Below are 21,331 nucleotides of genomic sequence, written 5' to 3' on the forward strand. Positions count from 1 at the left end.
CAAAGGGTCTAGCTACCACCTGCCCAAAGGGCGTCCAAAGAAGGACAGCAAGTAAAGTACAGTTTACTAGACTATTACCTGGTGAATGATTTCCTAAAGCACAGTTGTTTCCCAGGATTATGTATATTCTATATTCCTTCTTCCCTAATGAATAACCTCACTAAGAGTGATATTCATCCGACCAAATGCAAAGGTGTCCAGAATAGAAATCTACATACGAGTTGTGCTCTCTTTACGTGCAATAGAGAGTAAGCAGTTCTGAGATGCAGTTTATCCTACTCAAAGGTAAATATCTAATATGAATCAGATTAATCATGCTCCACGATTCCTGTGCTTGTTATTTTTAATTGACTGTAAAAGAAACTCAAATTAGTTTCTCACTCAGCTGTACATTATAGACATTTAAAAAAGGGGATATGAATCCTGTCTAAGCAATATTAATTCGACCATTCGTGCACAAAATTCCATGTAAACATGAGGCAGTGGTACCTTGGGCAAGACTATGCCTACTGCAATATTGTGTAGAAAAGCAGATAGGTATATAGGTCAGTTTTCACTACAATGTCATGGATTCTTGGTATAAGACCAAAATTGCCACATGAACTTATCATACAATCAAAACCGGCAGGGTTTCATATAACATGTAATGGCATTATGAAACTCACTGCCTTGGGAAGTTCCGGATACCAAAAAGAAAAACAGTTCTACAACCAAGAAAATACATCCACGGTGAATAGATCCACTCATTTACGCTAAGGCCAGAAGGAATAGGAAGGTGCAGACGTATCTATCTTCTTCCTCGTGCCTTTTTTCCTTAAGCATGAGCTGCAGGCCACAGTCAGGGACAGGACACTGGGCTAGATGACCTCCGATTAAGTCAGTACGTCCATTCTTATTTTCTGACCTAATATTGCCAACACTTTTCTTGTGGCAGTGAGCCAAGAAAGGCATATTATAACCCTGCCTCACACATACCATTTTTCCTAGGATTGCCGAATGCAGGTTAAGCCTCAGTTTTACACGAGGAAACACAAAATGCAAGCCATCACCATCACCCCACCTTCTTTTACAATCTGACTTCAAAACATTTGTGCTTTGTCCAATTCCTGGTACATTATTTCAGCACAGATATTTACTTGTGAGGACAGTTAGCGTAGGAGCCAAACACCTACTTGACATTATCCATTCTGTTTGTCATCAATATGACTCATCGGCGGTAGTCTCATCTTCCATCCTTTTGGGCAAGGTTGAAAAATTGCTAAGAATAGCAGCAGAACTTGACTGCAGAGTGTTTTTCTGGGGAACTCAAATCTTAGACTGTGACTAATGCCGCTAATTGAATTTTTACCTCCATCTTGTTAGGGGAGAACACAGAGAGTAAGAGATAAGGCTGCTTTTTATAATGCTTCTTTCTACTGCATTGTCCCTGTCTCTTCATTTCAAGGCAGTAAAATACCAAATCATTACACAAAATCCTCTCCTAAAACCCCTGCAACTATTTTTCTGAAGAATCAGACAACATGGGGATTTCCCAATAATAATCTGGAGCTCGATGGTGAACACAAAATAGCACTGACTTGTTTGTGACAAAAAATATTTCATGTATAGCATATTCTTTTTATTTTTCTCCCCCTCCCAACCCTCCCTCCTCCATTTCTTTTAAATTAGCCATCCAGTTAACTACTGTATTTCAGTAGTGACTGTTGCTATGCATAACCAAATCTGAACTTTTATGACAAACTGAAATGGGCACATACTGTTCACATTGAATACTGCGCCTAGATGACTGAGAGCAGTATTGTTAGGGAAGAAAATTTGTCATGTGAGGCTACAACAATCTCTTCCGAGCCCTTTTAAATCAGCTCTCAAAAAAAAAAAAAAAAAAAAAAAGTGAAAAATCCAAATAAGCACAAGAATCTTAAAAATATTTTGCACTAATTACCATTCCATTCATCCCATACTAATCCAGAGAGCAATGAATTACTGTTATCTTCCAGTATAATCAGTGCAAATTAATTATTTCAAAACTGGGTAGAAATAGACCTCCCAAACAAGAATGTTCAAATTACGCTAAAACCAGGAAATAGTTACAGCAGTTTATAAGAAAACCCTTCAAAAAAACCTCCAAAGTTCCCTGTTTGGGTTTTTTTTTTTCCAAATTTTTCCTGTGTTTACTGCAGCCAAGCCTGTATAGAGAGCCCATAAGAACAGACAGCGCCAGGAGCAGGGACTGTTTCAATGTGCAAGCCGGCTGGCTAGGGTAAACCTGTGTTCAGGTGAGCTTTAGAAAAATATTTGAAGTTCCAGTGTTTTCGGTTTTGTTGTTGTTTTCTTTTTAATCAAAACTGGCTGCTATATAATCAAAACTGGCTGCATTTGTAGAAAGGGAGCCACACGAAGCTGAGCACTAGCAAATAACAGTGTGAGTGTGTTTTCTAATGGCAAATACAGCCCGCGCTTACATTCATCTCTGTATTAGCAGCCAATCACGCCGTGCTTGCAACAGTCATTGCAATGGAGTTACCAAATTTTTCAACCGCAAACTCTGATCCCTACGGAGATTAAATCACAGAAGCAATCCAAACAAAATCAGCAGAGTGCTTCTAATGAAGTGTGTGCATAGATCCACACAAACTCCTAGCCCCGAGTATTTATCAGACAGGAATCGGGCTGGTAATCAGATGCCAAAAAAATACCTGATATGTCAGAAATGAAAGATTGATACCAGTCAGTCTGTTGTTGCTGTAAGTGACAGAAGACAACTGAAAGGAAAATAAAGGAACCAAAACATAAATTCATGAGATCCCACAAACAACTAGGGCAAACGCATGATCTAATTTACGTTATCTGATATTACTCCAGGCTTCTTAATGCTGGGAAAAAAAAAAAAAAGTGATGTTATCTCTAGGCTCAAATAAAGAACCAGCCATGGGACTGAAGAGCTCTGCAAAGCTGTGAAAGGACAATTCTTGTTATTATGCCCAAAGCTGCCGTCAGGCTGGAGCACCACGGGTGCCTCACAGGCCTGGCGTGCAGCAAGCCAGGGTGACACAAATCCTGTAAACACGTCGGAAGACACGGGAGAACAAGAGGTCAACCAAAAATGTGACATATTGCCTCCTGCTGACGCGTGAAAAGGCAACCTCAGCACTGAAAGAACAGTGGCAAAGGAGGATTGTCTGCTGATGATGGAGAGATATTAACCATGGAAATACTAATAGCAAAATAAATCAAGCAAAGAGCTGAAGCATTCTCACTTGAAGATACGATGGGAAGTATCTCTCCTGGCTTCCTGAGTAGAAATATATCTTCTAGTTATACAGCCATCCTGGGGTATAAAAGTCTTCTTTATACCTATCTATATCTATTTATATAGATCAATACAAAATCATTGGGTGAGACTGAGTAACAATGCAGTCAGGTGCTTCTATATAAAAGCGCCAGAGGGAAAGGAGGGAAATCTTGTTTACAGTTCAGCTAGGCTCAGGTATGGGAGTCAATGGCAAAACTTGTTTGTATGGAAAGAAAAGAGTTATCCCTGGTATCAGCACCAACCCACGTGTGAGGCTGTGCTCATGAAGCCAGCAAACAAATCCAACCGCAGGAAGGTTTGGTCTCCTCATTGAAACTTCTTATCCTGCAACATGTGAAGAAGCACAACCAGACTTTTTTTTGGAAGAGGCTTATAAGTGTCTAGTGGGGAATTAGCAGATGTTGGGAGAATCACTTCATCAGCGTGAAAGGTTGTTATAAACACATTAGCAGAAGGAGTTTCTCCTGTTAAGCCGTGCTTACGAGCTACTTACAGGTGTTCTGGCAAGTAATCTGTGAATTCTACAAAATTATTTGTCAAAAGTGTGAGGAAATTTAATATTAGGTGAAAATGATGAAGTATTAGATCAATCAATAAAATGCAGCTACTCACTTCACATGTGACAGTTACTACAAAGAATAAACCTGCAGAATATTCAGCCGATCACGTCCCCTATTTTTTGTTCTGTTTCTCTGTCCCAATGTATCTTAACCATTTTTTTTCACAGTTATCTGTTTGATTCTCACTCCCACCATCTTTTTTCACTTTTAATGTTTTTACTTCTTTTTTCAGTTTTAATTGTCTTCCTTCTTTTCTTTCATTTCTCCCATTCCTAACTCTTATCACTTTTTTCTCCAACTGCTCACAATAATTTTTAGAACTCCCTACTTCTCCTTTCTTAATGTCAACTTTCTTCCCAAGCCTTGTCTGATGTGTGCATTACAGCTACGTCTGCAACCTGCAGCGCAGTACTAAAAAGTTTGTGGCGTACGCGCCACACTGCGCGGGACTTCAACCGGATTAATTCAGCCACTAACACTGCAATTTTCACATTTTGCCGCAGCACTGCTGAGTGCAAAGACGTCCCGCCACCAGACCCACCCCACTTTTTACTTCACCAGGACTTTTCCCTATAGCACAGATTTCACTGTCCTGTACAGGGATGCAGTAAAACGATTTAGCTGAGTCCCACTGCTTCAGGAAACAATTAAGTAAGTGCTGAAGCTCCCACCAAAACCAATTTCGCAACTCAAAACCGCACAGCATCCAGCTCTGGAGTCCTCAACACAAGAAGGACATGGACCTGTTGGAACGGGTTCAGAGGAGGGCCATGAAGATGATCCGAGGGCTGGAGCACCTCTGCTATGAAGACAGGCTGAGAGAGCTGGGGTTGTTCAGCCTGGAGAAGAGAAGGCTCCGGGGAGACCTTATTGTAGCCTTCCAGTATCTAAAGGGAGCCTACAGGAGAGATGGGGAGGGACTCTTTATCAGGGAGTGGTGCGATAGGACGAGGGGTAACAGTTTTAAACTGAAAGAGGGAAGATTTAGATTAGGTATCAGGAAAAAATTCTTTACTGTGAGGGTGGTGAGATACTGGAACAGGTTGCCCAGGGAAGCTGTGGATGCCCCCTCCCTGGAAGTGTTCAAGGCCAGGCTGGATGAGGCTTTGAGCAGCCTGGTCTAGTGGGAGGTGTCCCTGCCCATGGCAGGGGGGCTGGAACTAGATGATTGTTAAGGTCCCTTCCAACACAAACCATTCTGTGATTCTTTGATTATGCCTCAAAAGCGCTCCTAGGTTCAACTTTTCAACACCTACTCCTCCATCTTTTGAAGAAGAGGTTGAGAAGTTCCATCTAAACATGAGGAGGAACTTCTTTACTTTGAGGGTGGCAGAGCACTGGAACAGGCTGCCCAGAGAGGTGGTGGAGTCTCCGTCTCTGGAGACATTCCAAACCCACCTGGACGCGTTCCTGTGCAACCTGCTGTAGGTGACCCTGCTCTGGCAGGGGGGTTGGACTAGATGATCTCCAGAGGTCCCTTCCAACCCTACCATTCTGTGATTCTTTTAATGTCCCAACCCTTTTCAGCATCTGCAAACCTGTACGTGCCTAAATCTGGGGGCTAAAACATCCTCAGGTACCTATGCTACCACTATTGCTTCTCCAAAGATACTACTGCCTTGGCTCGGCTCAACATTGAGGTGCTCATCTCATGCCCAAAGCCAGCCTGTGATTTATTCGTCAGGCATTACAGACCCACGTGTCCTGATAGGCAGCATGCGTTTCTCAGGAAAAGCAGGGATACGGCATTACGAAACCAGGTGCAGTGGATCCAACGCACCCGGGGCACCGGAGGAGTTCCTGACAGCACACCATTGCTGTTCAGCTGAACGAAAGCAGAGCAGGATGGAATACGGCGCTAATGGACCAAAAATGTAAACTTAACAGGTGAGAAGATAATGAAACAAATTCGAAAATTAACAGGCTGTTGCAAATAACCTTCATTGAGAATTAAATGGTTGTTCTGTGTCTATCTTTAAATGTTAAGTGGTAGCTTTCAATTACTTCATGGGTTAATAGTTCCAAATACCCTAAGTACTCTCCATTGCCACATAATACCTAACTAGTCATTTCAATCATTTTCCCAATAACTGATTTCAACACACAGCTAACAGACATAAATGTACTTTCTGATGATTTTTCTCTAAGTTAGGTATGTTCATTCCTTTGAAATGTAAGCGACGGCAAAGAAAACATTTTAAACTTATGATATAATTATAGTTTTAAAACTTCATTAAAACCGCTTTAAAACGTACTTCATTTTCCAGCACAAAAACACAGATAAATTGTAATTTATGGCAATAAATTTCTGTTTATGAAATCTACATATTTAAAATTACAAACATTTAATGAGAGAACTATTTATTGAAGTCAAGAGTATAACAAATGTTGGGATGTTTAATCGTGAATTAGAGGGGAAAAAAATTAGCTGTTTACAGTCTTCTGAAGATTGTTTCAAAATCACATGAAATACTGCTTTTTCCATATATTCAATAGCAGCTTGAAATAAATACCTGAACTTGACTTCAAAGACATTTACAAAGAATTCCCATGAAGAATTTAGTGTACAATAGCATAAGCAGTGTGTTCTGGAGACAAGAGCAGTCATTGACTACATCTTTGCTCCTAACCTTGAGCTGAGAGGCCCTGATGTAGATGATTCATGGGTGAAATTGCAACATACATCATATAAAATTACAATATTAGTAATGCTAATGATGACAGAAAGATTATTAATACTCGTGAAATGATTTAGGGTCTCCATTGGTTTTCAAAACAACCATTTTGAATCCTGAAAATTATCTGTCTCACTTTACGTTCCATAAGCTGGAGCACTGAAATCTCTCTCCCAGTTTCTACCAGCCACAGATAAAAAAAGAAAACGTGGCTAAGACACGTCCCAGAATGGCTGGATTCTTTCAGAAGGCACAGCCACACTCTGAACAAGTCACCATCTCTTCTTTTGAGAGAAAAAGCTACTGCACTGAACTCAGAAACACCTAATAATGCTTCAAAATACCTTTGCGTTCTGTTTCAAAAGTGAAAGCTGCTTTACAAAACAGCTTATCAGCTCTATTCACAATTTCTTCCACAAATACCGTCCCATATCTGTATAGCCATAAACAAAAACATTGTTCTTCATGGTTTGGCATCTGTTCTGCTGTAGGGGACTATTTCAGACTTGCCACATAGATCATCACTTTACCTAATATAGTCCATATGTGAGAAGATATGTACACGTAAGTAATAACAGATTTAGTGGAAAATTATCATCCGCTCACTCAGACGGTGATTGAGATGGGTCATCTCAGTTTCCAGACTTTTTCATGACACATAGAATCATAGAATCACACAATCTTCATGGCTGCAAAGGACCTTTGAGATCATCGAGTCCAACCAAACCCCTACAATCTCTGCCACTAGAGCATGCCCTGAAGTGCCACATCTAAACGTTTCTTAAACACCTCTAGGGATGGTGACTCAACCACCTCCCTGGGCAGGCTGTTCCAGTGCCTGACCACTCTTTCAGTAAAGGAATTCTTCCTAATATCTAATCTAAACCTCCCCTGCCGCAGCTTCAGACATCTGCGGTACTCGAGCACTTCATAGAGACAGTCATACTGTGTTCTAAAAAGTCAAGTGGTCTGATCATTTTTACTCCTAAAAAATGACTATTTTGAATTTGTCATTTTTAAGAAACAGCTTTAACTTGTCTTTAGCAACGTTGAGAGGGCCACCCACGCCCCTTCCTGCCACTGCGTAATTTCTGAGAGCGCTTTGCAATGTGCAGAACCATTTTCTGGACTCATCCCTTTGGCTGTCACTGTGTGGGAGGGTGAAAATGCCAAGTTTCCATTTCTTTGGACATCTCAGCCATTTGACTTACATTTTCTGCCTATGTCAGGAAGCACATGTTCTGAATAATGCAAAAAATATTCAATTGGAAACAGCAAGATGAAATAGTAGGTTTTATTTTACTGCATTTTACTTATAAGATCACTGAGAGTAACTGTTCTTTTGTTCTAATCACAACACACCCTGATATATCTCGTGGTGGTGATTCCTAAGCACAATCACCATTTAAGAGGAAAGAAATAACCCATAATCCTGTTATTGGCATTTATCCATAACAGTTGTGAATAAAACAAAGGGAAAATAAAATTTCCTCAGATAATTTTGATTTCCAAACTTTAAAGTACATTTTTTCACATGTAGATTCTTAGAAACTATAAATACTGGAGCTCCTGAAGACCGCAGGCAATCCATCATATGATGCAGCGCTGCGTCACCACAAGCCATTGGCAAGGTTGGCAACCTTGGAGCCCCTCAGCCCTGACTTCTGCTCTCTAGAAACTGGGCAGGAACTGAAGGTTGACTTCATTAAAGGAACACTTTATCATTGTAATCCTTCAGCACATAGACTTTCTGTCACAGAAAAAGACACTATAAACTAGGATACTTTGCTACAAAAAAAAAAAGAAAAACAAAATCTTTCGTGTTGGATTTAGCTACTCCTCCCCTGACAAATAAACCACTGACAGTTTCTTAGATTATTTTTTTATGTGCCAATATCACTTTCAGTTCACCTAATAGATTGTAAATAACATAACTGTAATGAAATCTGCTGCATTTTAAACTGAGATCAGCTTCAGAACATAAGTGAAAATATTATCCGCTAAAGAAAAACGGAGAGAGACAAATCATATCCTTTTCTCTGCTGGGATTTCAAACACAAATACTTTGCATTTTGCTGATGTTGTCTCAGACTGAAACAGACAGCATAGTTTTGGCTCAGAAGCTTTGCTAAGAATTACCATTTCTTTGCTTGATTATCACTTAGTTCAACTGATGGATGGCTTTTGATCTGGATGTATTTCAAGGCGCATTTACTAAAGAAGGATATTAAATTACTTCATTCTTGCTTGAGGCTGAAAAATCTAATTATTTTTTCTAGCATGTTTGTTATATAAAATCATCACCAACAGCTGTATTTGTAAGAAGCAGGAAAATGGTGATAAATGTGCTGTCAGTAACTTTTTATGAGATATATGGAACCATTATGAAAACAATTTTAAATCTATGCAACAGGAAAAAAATTTGATGGCTCTTTCCAGAATCTTCAATTTTAAGTGGTTCAAATGAATCCAATTGATTTATTTCACTTCGCTTAAAAACATAGCATTTAAAAAGCCTTTTCATTTGCCCATGTTTGATTTTCAAATTTTCTTCATGATCAAGATAAGAGACATGAAACAGCAAAGACAACATGGTAATGATTAAATGTCTGTCCCATAGAGACACATGTGAAGTTGTTTTTTGGATTTCTGTAAATATGCCAGTTCTAGCGTATGAATACATTCATTTGTGTACAATTCAAGATATGAAAAGCTTCAACCTGCTGCTTTCCACTTTTCAGAATCCTGAACAAACTAAAAGCTGTTGATCAAAATAAATTTTTCATCTAAATTCAGCAAATCTGCCTTTGTCCCTTTTCCTCAAGAATGGATCTCTATTAGTTCAATCTATATTTAATTAATCCTTACCAGGTAGGGATGGATATAGTAAAAATGCTATCAGAAAGTATTTTGCAGTATGTACTATGTCACCATCAGTCCTTTAGAGGAAGCTATCAGTTAACTCTTGGCAATGCAGTGTTTAGTCCGTCACATTCAATCAAGATCAATCTTGTCTTAAAACAACATTGTTAAATCGATCTGATGACTGGAGGACCACTGCCAAAACACAACAAATAGTTTTTGCTACTGGACGAGGCATCAGATAGTTGAGCTATTTATTTCATAGTAAACGTTAAAAAATTAGATGCGAACAAAAATTTCCTGTGAAAAATGCAGAGCCATCGTGGAAAGCCTTCTACTTCTGATAAGAGGTTGGCCTACAGATTTGGCTGTGATGGCATTCATGGGGCTGCGTTACATTAACTCCCCTGCCTTGGCACAGCAGAATATGCTCCCTGTTCTCTCTCCACCTGGACTGGCACAGCATTTGACCTTTGGAAAGGCAGGGAAGGCTGCAGAGTGCTTAGGATAGCATTTGGCATGCAATGCAGCGGGTTGATAAGTTAGCACACTTCTTTTTTCCTGCCATAGACAGCCTTCTGGTCAGCTATCATGGACAAAGGCCTTTATGTCAATGTAAGCCAAGCCCAGAAATGGGTGTCTCCCAAATAACTAATGTTCATCTGAATCTGCTATGCTGCAGGAATTCAGGAGGATTTCTAAGCAAGCTATGTGAGAAGAAAAGGGGAGCTCTCCTCTCTCATTTTTCACAGAAAGCAGTGTATCAGAGAGATTACCCAGGTCCGGCTCCCTATTCTGCCTGAGTCCATGATGATCTGGAGAGAAAAGCCCTTCAGATCTTTAGGCACATCCCAGATCGGTGCCTTGTCTATCCCCTGCCTGCAGCATCATACTTTGACACACTCCAGATTTTAAAGGAAAAAGATATGCAGACACAATTCCATTTTCAAGAAAACTAAAAAGAAGTTTCTGAAATCTTGAAAACTGTACTAAAATGAAATTAACATCTTCTCCACAGCCTGAGTCCTCACTGCACTGGCGTATCACACTTTTCAGAGCCACTGTGCCAACTGTGTCACAGTCTCAGGCAGTTTCACCGTAATACTTGCTTTCAGGTCTCAATCTGAACCTTCTCTTTGCAAGCACAGTGGTGAGACCATTGATATGTTTAAAAATGAAAGCTGAGACCTTTGTACTATTAAGTGATTCTAGGACTTGTAATACAATAACAGGCACATGTCTTACAGGTTCACAGCCCTAAGGGCAGTCCAGCTATGTGTGGTCTCCGGAAGACCATCCTAACAACGCCAGATGTTGATAAAAATCATATAAGGAGAATGATTATGATTGTTCCATACCTGTTTGCTCATCTTTAATGCTTAGATCCACTGATAATGACATAATGGCTTTATAATGACAAAAATGTCATCTTAAAATGGACTTTGATTCAGCTGAAGGTCGACCACAAAAGCATAACAGCACCGCTCTGACTGCCTTTGAGTTTTAGCCCAGGGAAAATGTTTCATCCTGAAAACATGGAACCGTGTTATTGATTGTCTACCTGTTGCCCTGAAAGTCTAGCTCAGTTAAGGTCCACCTTCTTTCTCCCTTTCATTAATCACTTCTTTCCTTTTATTCTGTTCATTGTTAAGTAGCTCTGTTTCCAAGAATTCCTATCAAAGTAGCAAATGTAATGCCACTGCTGTGTTATTGAGTGCTTTCAAAATTCAAAGGACGGTGAATTGAAAGCAGTAGGTTTATAATGCAAGAATGAGGAGGTCTTAATGATAAGCATAGTCTCATTGTGTACCCATGTTAAATGTGTTAAAGGTCTCTTGCAGATGGAAAAAGCTGCTGGCATGTTTCCTGGCAAATGCAGTTGTGCAGCTTCAAAATCAAAGAATGAAAGAAATGTTGTTCAAAAGGGACCTCCAGAGGTCATTCACTACAGCATCTGGCTCAAAGTAAGACTACTGCCGAAGCAAGGTCTAGTCAGCCATGGCTTTATATAGTTGAGTCCTGAAAATTTCCCCGGGGTGGATATATTGTCCACAAATTCCCTGGTTGTTCCAGTGCTGCCTTACACTTCTAATGAAGGAGCTTTTCCTAGTGTCTGTCCTGAATTTCAGTGTTAGCAGCAACAGTCAGTGAACATCTTCCCAAGTACCACCTATAACTCATTCCCACTTCCCTGAGGGATATCTTTTGAAAACACATGATTTTTCTCAATAATCGTCTCTATGTCCAGACTTATTTTTGTAAATGGTCTCTGGCCCATTCTAACTCTCAAGCTACACATAGGTGTCATTCAGGCAATGTGGTGGGTTGACCCTGGCTGAACACCAGGTGCCCACTAAAATGCTCTATCATTCCCCCTCCTCAACTGGACAGGGAAGAAAAAATATGATGAAAGGCTCTTGGGTAGAGATAAGGACAGGGAGACCACTCACCAATTACTGTCATGGGAAAAACAGGCCCTCAACTTGGGGAAATTAATTTAATTACCAATCAAATCAGAATAGAGTAATGAGAAATAAAACCAAATCTTAAAACACCTTTCCCCCACCCCTCCCTTCTTCCCGGGCTCAACTTCTCTACCTACCCCCAAGCTGCACAGGGGGACGGGGAATGGGGGTTGTGATCAGTTCATCACATGTCTTTTCCGCTCCTTCCTCCCTCACGCTCTTCCCCCACTCCAGCGTGGGGTCCCTCCCATATGAGACACTTCTCCACAAATTTCTCCAACATGAGTCCTTCCCACAGGCTGCAGTTCTTCACAAACTGCTCCAGCATGGGTCTCTTCCATGAGGTGCAGTCCTTCAGGAACAGACTGCTCCAGCATGGGTTCACCACGGGGTCACAAGTCCTGCCAGCAAACCTGCTGCAGCGTGGGCTCCTCTCTCCACAGAGCCATAGGTCCTGCCAGGAGCCTGCTCCAGCACAGGTTTCTCATGGGGTCACAGCCTCCTTTGGGCATCCACCTGCTCTGGCATGGGGTCCTCCATGGGCTGTGGGTGGCTCTCTGCTCCACTGTTAACCTCCATAGGCTGCAGGGGGACAGCCTGCCACACCATGGTCTTCACCATGGGCCACAGGGGAATCTCAGCTCCAGTACCTGGAGCACCTCCTCCCCTCCTTCTTCACTGACCTTGGCGTCTGCAGGGTTGTTTCTCTCACATAGTCTCAATCCTCTCTTCTGGTTGCTGTAGCGCAGCAGGTTTTTTTTTTTCCTTTTCTTAAATATGTTATCACAGAAGCGCTGCCACCGTCACTGATGGGCATGGTGTTGGCCAGTTTGCCTTGGAGCCACCTGGCATTGGTTCTATTGGACATGGGGGAAGCTTCTAGCAGCTTCTCACAGAAGCCACACCTGTACCTCCCCCTCCCCCAAAACCTTGACACACAAACCCAGTAAAATATAAAAATATATTTATAAAATTTAAATGTAAAACCAATACCACACTGCAGACCAATCTTTCAATTTAACTGAATTCAAGAGAGTTCCAGTGCCCAGAAACATTTCCCAAAAACGTTTTAATTCATCAGCACAGGCTGTCTCTCCATGCTAATACTCCTGTCTCTGCTGCCTCTCCCAGAATGCAATAATTTGAATTGCCCTGCATGACTTTGTTGCAGCAGTTGATCCAGCTGTTACAGGGGGTCTTATCTTTCCTCACCCCGAAAAGTTAAAATACACACCTCTTACTTGTTCCTAAAAAGCCTCTTTTATCAAGACATTAAACTCCCTGCAGGAATTGTCTGCCCTCTCCTTCTGAATCCCTGGGTGAGATTGCATGGTAATGCTTCACATAACCTCCAGCCAAAAACGCGCTGATGCCTCCAAGACAGCTGCTTTTCCACTGATGCAACCAAAGCTTACCTCAAGTGTTCTACCAGCCAGTATGACTGCCATTAGGTTAAAGAAAAGGCAGCATAAATTCAAGGCCAGAGCTGAGTGGCAGGATTAGAAAAGAGGGCAGACCAGGATTCAGTGCTTCCCACTTGCTTTGGTCCTGTTTAACATCACATCAACAGTGCTAAAAAAATCCTGCTGCTTTCAGCCTCCAAGTTTATTCCTTCCTCCTTGGTGATTCCTTGCTGGAGTAATCCATGCCTCCACACAGCGACGCAGGAATGCCTCATCTCTAGGTATGCAAGAGGAAATACTGATCTTCGAGCTGGGGCCCTGTCTTGGCCATCTCCTTGTGCCTGCACAGTGAGATGCGATTGCCTCCAGGCTAGGATCTTATCAGTTTCTTGCTGTAGCCACTACAAAGCCTCAGTCCCGATCTTCAAAGCTCAGAGATATTTGAAAGTGTCTCCCTTTCAGCTGAGGCTACTGTAATTTGGGACAAGGTAGCACAAAATGTCTTAAGCGTGACAACTCACCCAGCTGAACTCAGCTGCACGACAGAAGGTCCCAGAGGAGGTTACAAACAACCTCCAGAGCAAGAAATAAAGCTTTTCTCTTAGATAAACAGGAACTGTTTAAATATATGCACACATAAAACCTTCTCTAACTATATAGCAAGTACGTGTGCGTATTCAGTTTCATAGGCTATGCTGAGGTGAGCACGACGCTCATGCTTCAGTACTGAATTATCAAACCAAGGAACGGATTCAGGCAGACAACGTGTTTTTCCCAGTTTCTTTTCTGGGTAGGTGTGTTCTTACAGGAGACAGAAGTAGAAAAGTCAAAGTGTAAAGTAAACCAGGTAAGAAAGAAGATTTAAACAAAACCAAAAAAAATCTTATTTTACCTCTCACCTTTACCCTCTCGTCTGAACCCCACAAATTGGCAGCCTCACAGCCACCAGCCTGTCCTCTGTTGCGGAAGAGAACAGCCAAAGAGAATGAGAGGTTTGTATCTGGCAGTCCTCTGTATATGTGCCACTGGCTTTCTCACAGAGCGTAACCTGCTGAAGTACCTATACGTTCTGCACTCCGGGCTTTATGCTTGTATTTCACCTCCTCCGAATCTCTGCCATCCTCACCCGCAGCGACTATCACCTCCTCTCTCTAAAGAAAAAGAAGATGCCCTTCTGACCTCTGCGGTGCTGTTCTGTGATCTTACACCACCGACCTGGATAGACGCGTACAAGCATGCAGACCCTGGGCTGTGCATGGACATGAGATGCCTGATTCATGAGGAACCTATGGACCTGCGCACCTCACACACTCCAAAGAAAGTTGCCTCCCTTGAACAGCAAGCACATCCTTCCCAGCTTGGCCTTTCCGGGCTCCTTCCCATACCCGCCCCAGTGAATCTGGAGGGGCATTTTCTTGTGGACACCAGGAGGAGAGGCACACAGGCTGGTGTGTCACACAGGTGTGAGCACAGTTCCTCTCCAATGCTGTGGGCAGGAGCAGCCATTCTGTCATTACTCAACCATAGAGATTTCTGCTGTTGCCAAAGATGAAGAGAAGGCTCCAGGGAGACCATATAGCGGCCTTCTAGTACCTAAAGGGGGCCTATAGGAGAGATGGGGAGGGACTCTTTATCAGGGAGTGGTGCGATAGGACGTGGGGTAACAGTTTTAAGCTGAAGAAGAGGAGATTTAGATTAGATATCAGGAAAAAATTCTTTACTGTGAGGGTGGTGAGGCACTGGAACAGGTTGCCCAGGGAAGTTGTGGCTGCCCCATCCCTTGGGGTGTTCAAGGCCAGGCTGGATGGGGCTTTGAGCAACGTGGTCCAGTGGGAGGTGTCCCTGCCCGTGGCAGGGGGTTGGAACTAGATGATCTTTAAGGTCCCTTCCAACCCAAACCATTCTGTGATTCTATGATCCTGCTGTCCGGGCATTTAACTCCCTGTATCTGCGCAAAGAAACACTTGCTCCTCTCTCAGCTCCTCTTCCTTCCCTGCTGCTTTGCACTAAGACCTTACACCTAGTCAAACTAAGAGTTTACACCTAGTTAAATCAACAGCTAAACCTGGTGATGGACAGTCATCACCATATTAGTCACCACCCTCCATCTGTTTGGGCTCCCTTAGGTGGCAAACTTCAGGAAACAGGCTGTCTTCTCCGAGGAGTCTTTACCACAACACCTCCCACAGAGAGGACTGGATCTTGACAGGACTCTTCCTGTTGCTACCAGCATATAAAGGTTAATCGTTGTTTCACTTGGGTGGAATCCACCTGAACCTCGCTCTCTGTGAGCTCTATCCCTGTATTGTTTGTGAAAAGCAAACTTATTCTCTGAACGAAGTCCTGCCGCCCTTTCTTACAGAGCACATCCTCTCACCCAAAAACTAACCTTAATGCCATTTCAAGCAGTGAGTGGCATTCTTTCTGATCCATATATTCATTTGGTTTAACTTATTTTCTCTGTATTACTGTTCTTTTCTTTATTGCTACTTAATATAACAAGAAAGTGAAACTCCCTTATAATGCAAACTTAAGTACAGAGATTGATTGTTCCCTGTTAAACATACAAATGTAAACATTATTTTAAATGCAATACTTCATGTTCTGTATTTTCATGGGGAGAGGATAGATCAAATAGGAAAAAGACAAGTGTGAAATATATATATAATTTCAAAAAACAGAGGCAATAAGCATTGACGGAGGAGGACTTCAGAATGTAAACAGACTATTTTGAGCCGAGGCATCGTTTCAATAGGGAAACTCTAGAATTAATCTGTCCTTCTGAGCTATGCTAAAATCAAAACTATTAAGAGGAAAATTGAGTCCATCTGCTTAGTCCAATCTCTTTTATAGTGAGCCATTCTATTTTCCCATCACAAAATGGGCCCTCCATTATCTTCCATTTCCACAGCCAGCTCCACACAAAGACTCTCTTCAGGATTCTGGCTGCTGAGGAGTCTTCCTCCAGGAAGTAAGGACAAGAGTTCTTTAACAATAGATTTCACAAATAGCCCAAAGTGGTAGAGAATTTTATATTATTTATCTCATCCACAGTAAGCAGTGAATGTAAAGGTACAGTACAACTTAATAAAACTGTGTGTGAGGTTGTCCTTTATGGAGGTTATACTTTGAGCATGATCTTGTCTCTATTTAATTATGCATCTCTGACACCCTGCAATCAGAATATTTTCAGGATGATATAGACTAGATTAGGTCTTTGTTCATTTGAAAATATGTAGAAATATTTGTAACAAAGTACACAAAACTCAAGATTTGTCAAAGATAGCTTCTTGATACAGGCATTGGATGGACCAACCACCATTGTGTACACCTGGATCTATTATTCAGAAATGATGAAAAAGTGGTGAGGGATGTGATGCTCAATGGCAGCCTTGGCTGCAGTGACCATGAAATAATGAAGCTAAAGATCCTGTGCAGGAGTGAGGAAGGCAAGTACCAGAGCACAGATCCTGGGCCCTAGGAGAGCTGACTTTGGCTTATCCTGGAGCTAGTAAGTGGGATCCCATGGGATGCAGCTTGGAAACACAAGGAGCTCAGGAAAGCCATCACATCTATGAAAACAACCTCTTCCTCAACCTCTGATATTCAGGAAGACAAGCAGATTTATCAGGACATCAGTGTGGCTAAACAGGGAGTTTGTAACTGAGCTCCAGCACAAAAAAAGGCAGCACAAGAGGTGGAAACAGGTATGGATAAGGTTGGGGTGACTCAGTGATGTCTCTGCTGAGGCCTTCTACAACAAAGTCTCCCAGGTATCTGTGCTTAGCAGCAGGGTTCAGGGAGGAGGAGAGCAACGAGCAACCAGCAGTGGATAAGGATCAAAGCAGGGATGACTTGGGATAACTCAACTCACACTCACCTGTGGGAAGAAGGTGGTTGGGAACAGCACATGGATTTACCAAGGAGAAATCATACCTGACCAACCTGATTGCCTTCTATGATAAAGTATCTAGATTTGTGAACAAGGGGAGAGCAGTGGATATCTATTACCCTGACTCGCCTCCAACACTGTTTCACACAATATTTTCATATCCACACCAGGACGTGACAGCCTGGGTGGCGGGCAAGTAGACGGCTAAAAAGCTTATAGGACAATTGGGCTCAGATGTTCATGGTTAATGCTTTGTACACTTCTTGTAGGACAGTAACAAGTGGAGTGCTGCAGGGCCTATGTCCTGAGACCTGTCTTGTTTAACATCTTCATCAATGACCCAGAGGAGATGATGCAGGGCACTCACCAGGTTTGCAGATAACACCAAACTGAGGGTGAACAGTCTTGCCTGAGGGCAGGGCTGCCATTCAGACGGGCCTGAGGAGTGGAGCCTGGAGGAATGGGCCAACAGGAGCATTACGGACCTGGGAAGGGAGAGCCCCTGTCAGCGATCCAGGCTGGGACCTGACTGCTGGTGGAGCAGCTCTGCTGAGGAGGCCCTGGAGGTCCTGGTGGGCAGCAAGTTGAGCCTGAGCCATTGGCACACCCTGGCAGCAGGCACGGCCAACAGCATCCTGGGCTGTGCTAGCAGGAGCATGATGAGTGAACCAAGGGAAGGAATTATCCTCCTCTACTGAGCACTCACTAGATTACCTCCAGAATATGGCATCCAGTTTTTGGGCCCTCCGATAGCAGACACTGAAAGATTGAAGCGAGTTCAGTGGAGACCACCAAGATGGTCAGGGCTGGGGCACTTGCCATGTGACAAGAGGCTGAGGGAGCTGGACTTGTTCAGCCTGGAGAAGAGATGCCTCCAGGGGGACCTAACAGCAGCCCCTAGTCCCTGTGGGGGGTTAGCAAAGAGGTGGGGCCGGGCGTTTTACAGCAATGCATGGCAGGAGGAAAGAGAAATGGAAATAAATTGAAACAAGAGAGATTTTGACTTGATAAAAGGAAAAACCGTTCTTCCCATGAGGACAACCCAGTAGTAGAGCAGGAGGTTGCCTAACGAGGTTGTGCAGTCTCCACCCTTGGAGGTCTTCAAGACCCTACTGGATGAAGACCTGAGAAACCTGGTCTGATCCCATAGCTGCTTTAAGCAGGAAGCTCGGCTAGAGACCTCCTGAGCTCCTTTTGTACCTGAGTTATCCTATGCCCCTCTGAAACATATTTTTTAGAGAAAAGTACCATCCAATTATACATATACAAAGTATCATTCAGTTGATAGGATATAATATTGACAATGTACACCTCATGGCTCCTATAATATTAAATAGCTTATCTATTTGCTATACTGAAGTTAAATATGTGAACAGACTTCAACAGTGACATGTACAAATAGTATCTGGACCACAGATTGACACCGCTCCCATGCAGTGTTTGAATATTGATGTGGTCTGCATGTAACAAGGAAAAAGACTCAACTGCATTTTGCCTGTTTTCACTTTTTCTTAATAATTTGTTTTGGTCACACCTCTTTTCAGTAAGCTCCAGATACGCTCCAGACACAGGCAAACAATTTCCTCTGCCATTTACTGAACTAAAGTTATGGAAAATAATGTGCGAAAACATGAAACAGTCCCTTAATAAAAGCCCAGGAGGTACAAAACCAGGAAAAAAACGTGGGAGCAAAGTGAAATCCATCCAGCAATCAGAAGGAAAGGCACTAAGACTAAATAGGGAGAGAGAAGGGGGGGATGGAGAGGAGGCTCAGGCTCGGTTGTAAGGGAAAGGGGTGGGAGGAACGGTACGGAGGCCAGGACATTCCTCTACTGTCAGCAGAGTGACGCGAAACCTGCCAAGCCAGGGCCTCCTCTGTCCCCCTCGCTGAGCGCCCACAGGGATGTCGCCTGCCGCTGCTAACAGGGACCCTCTCAGCTCTGTAACTGTTAGGAGGATTCAGCTTTGAAACAACCAAACAGTGGGTGACCTGGTGTGGGCGTTAACACGGCTCCCGTCAGCAGGGTCCCCGCTCGCTCCAGTTTGCCGTTCTTAAAATTAGTAAATGATGCACACAGAGAAAGCCATCAGAAGATCATTAAGGTTCCAAATGATGCTCTCTGCATTTTGGACAAAGCCTCACTCAAGGTTGCCTGCTCAATTATTTCCGCATCGGGATGCAGCCCACAATTAGATAGTCATGCTGTCTAATTACATTGCTATATATTTCCCTCACACATGAGCTAGAATAAAATTTCACAGGTTTCCTTTGAAAGTTTTGCTGAAGCTTTTGTTACCTTTATAATTTCTTTTAATTTTGAAGAATTTTCCATATATTTTATATATCAACCACAAACATTGAAAATGAGGACACTGTCTAAAGTATTAATTTATTAATAAGAAAACAAACAAGTAAAACTTTAAATAATATTCATATTATAACTTCATGCTGAAGCTTCAGCAATGCTCTTTCAGATATTACTCTTCAGATAAATACTTATTTTCTTAAAGAAGAACAGGTACTTTAAGGCCAGATCATTATTTTTTTTCAGCACCTCCTGTATTTCCTACCCGAGGCACCTTGCCTCTGTGAAGTTGTATTTAAAACTATTAACTACACACAAGCTTTCCAAATCTCACTTAACTGAGGCTGGTAGAGGCAAACTTTGTGATTAAACAAGAGTAAAGGCTGGCCCACCACGAAACCAAACCAACGCAACACCACAACTATTTAAGATAGGTGCTAAAAAATTCAGCGCTAATTTGTTTCTTAACAAAAATGATGGCCAACTTTCTTCACAGCTTTGCAAAGTCAAGAATAAATTGTCCTTTTTGTGATATCAAGAAAATAACCCAGTTAATGCAAGGCAAATTATAATTTGTGTTTCAAGCCTACGCTAATTAGGATTCAACTGCGTTTTGCCTGTTTTCACTTACTCTTAATAATTTGTTTTGGTCACACCTCTTTTCAGTAAGTTCCAGACACGCTCCAGACACAGGCAAACAATTTCCTCTGCCATTTACTGAACTAAAGTTATGGAAAATAATGTGCGAAAACATGAAACAGTCCCTCAAGAAAAATTCAAGAAAACCACAGACTATTAGCTAGCAATCTGAGTTACGATAACAAATCGACATTGAACTGGATTTCAGTTTTTGCACTTCACGTGCACACAAAATGCATTCACAAATTTCCATAATTTCCACAGACATGTATCTTTGTAATTGATTTAACATGGATGGAGTTTTAATCTTCAAGGTCAGTGGTTAAAGGAAGTCAGGAAATACTCCTATAAAGTACAACAGCTGATTTGCCTTTCCTTCTTATTGTCAAATTTAAAAAAAAAAAGAACATCAACATTTCTCAACAGGTCTTACCGTTTGCTTTTCCTCTGAGGCTCCTCTTCCTGAGAGTTTTCTTTCATGTTTTTCTAACTCCATTTCCCAGGGGAAAAAAAAAACTCAGCCTAATATCCTGAGCAGAAGTGATTTAACCTGACTACATGTTAGATATCCCTGTATTTTTGGAGTTGGGAGAGAGAAGTGTCAGGGAGTGCTGGTGGTGATTTCTGGTCAGCGTGTGTTTCCATTTATAGCCGTCGAAAATCCACAAATAGAAGCATGAAGACAGGGCAGGCAGCTGCCTCCGATAACAATAAACGTTGGTTTGGCATCACAGCAAATTGTTCAAGAGGGATTTTGGTTATCAGCTTCATTCGTTCCCCCCCTTAACCCCTCTACCCTAAATGCTCATATTTAAAAAGTCCATGAAAATTAATAGCTAAGTCTCAGTAGCACTAACTCGTGTTCACAGAGATTATTGAGCAAGTAAAATGAAAATTATGATCAGCTGGCACCACATGTTGTTACATAGAGACAGAGAGCATACGGAACAATATTTAAAAATGGTGCTTTAGCCTGGCTTTTGATCTTTCCCTGTTGAGTGTTTGGGTCTGAGCTACCCTAATACGTGTTCATGCAGAGTGCATTCTCCCTTTCTAATATCAGGACGTGACATCTTGGATTTTTGACATGCAGAAAGAATTGCAAAACTTTCAGTGGGCACCATGAGCACCCCTAAATACAAGACGTGACCAGTGAGCATCTAAAATGGAGCTAATACCCGTACAGGCGATCGCTATGGAGTCTGTTAGTCAACTG

The 21,331-nt window shown here is 42.2% G+C and overlaps 1 protein-coding gene across 7 annotated transcripts in view; it reads right to left on the reverse strand.

The window, feature by feature from the left end:
• The window catches only part of MLIP (muscular LMNA interacting protein), a 112,097-nt gene extending 91,361 nt beyond the window's left edge, over positions 1-20,736 (reverse strand). For 6 of the 7 annotated variants that reach the window (XM_054195302.1, XM_054195300.1, XM_054195305.1 and 3 more), the window contains exons 1-2: positions 20,549-20,736; positions 17,538-17,655 (exon numbers count right to left, since the gene is read on the reverse strand). In XM_054195302.1, coding sequence (XP_054051277.1) covers positions 17,538-17,655; positions 20,549-20,595 — 165 coding nt within the window. In that variant the 5' untranslated portion in view covers positions 20,596-20,736. The remainder of the gene's footprint in view (positions 1-17,537; positions 17,656-20,548) is intronic. The other variant, XM_054195303.1, reaches the window with a different exon arrangement.
• Between the last annotated feature and the right edge of the window lie 595 nt (positions 20,737-21,331).

Source organism: Rissa tridactyla, chromosome 3, assembly GCF_028500815.1.
Source record: "Rissa tridactyla isolate bRisTri1 chromosome 3, bRisTri1.patW.cur.20221130, whole genome shotgun sequence".
NCBI classification, from domain to species: Eukaryota; Metazoa; Chordata; class Aves; order Charadriiformes; family Laridae; genus Rissa; species Rissa tridactyla.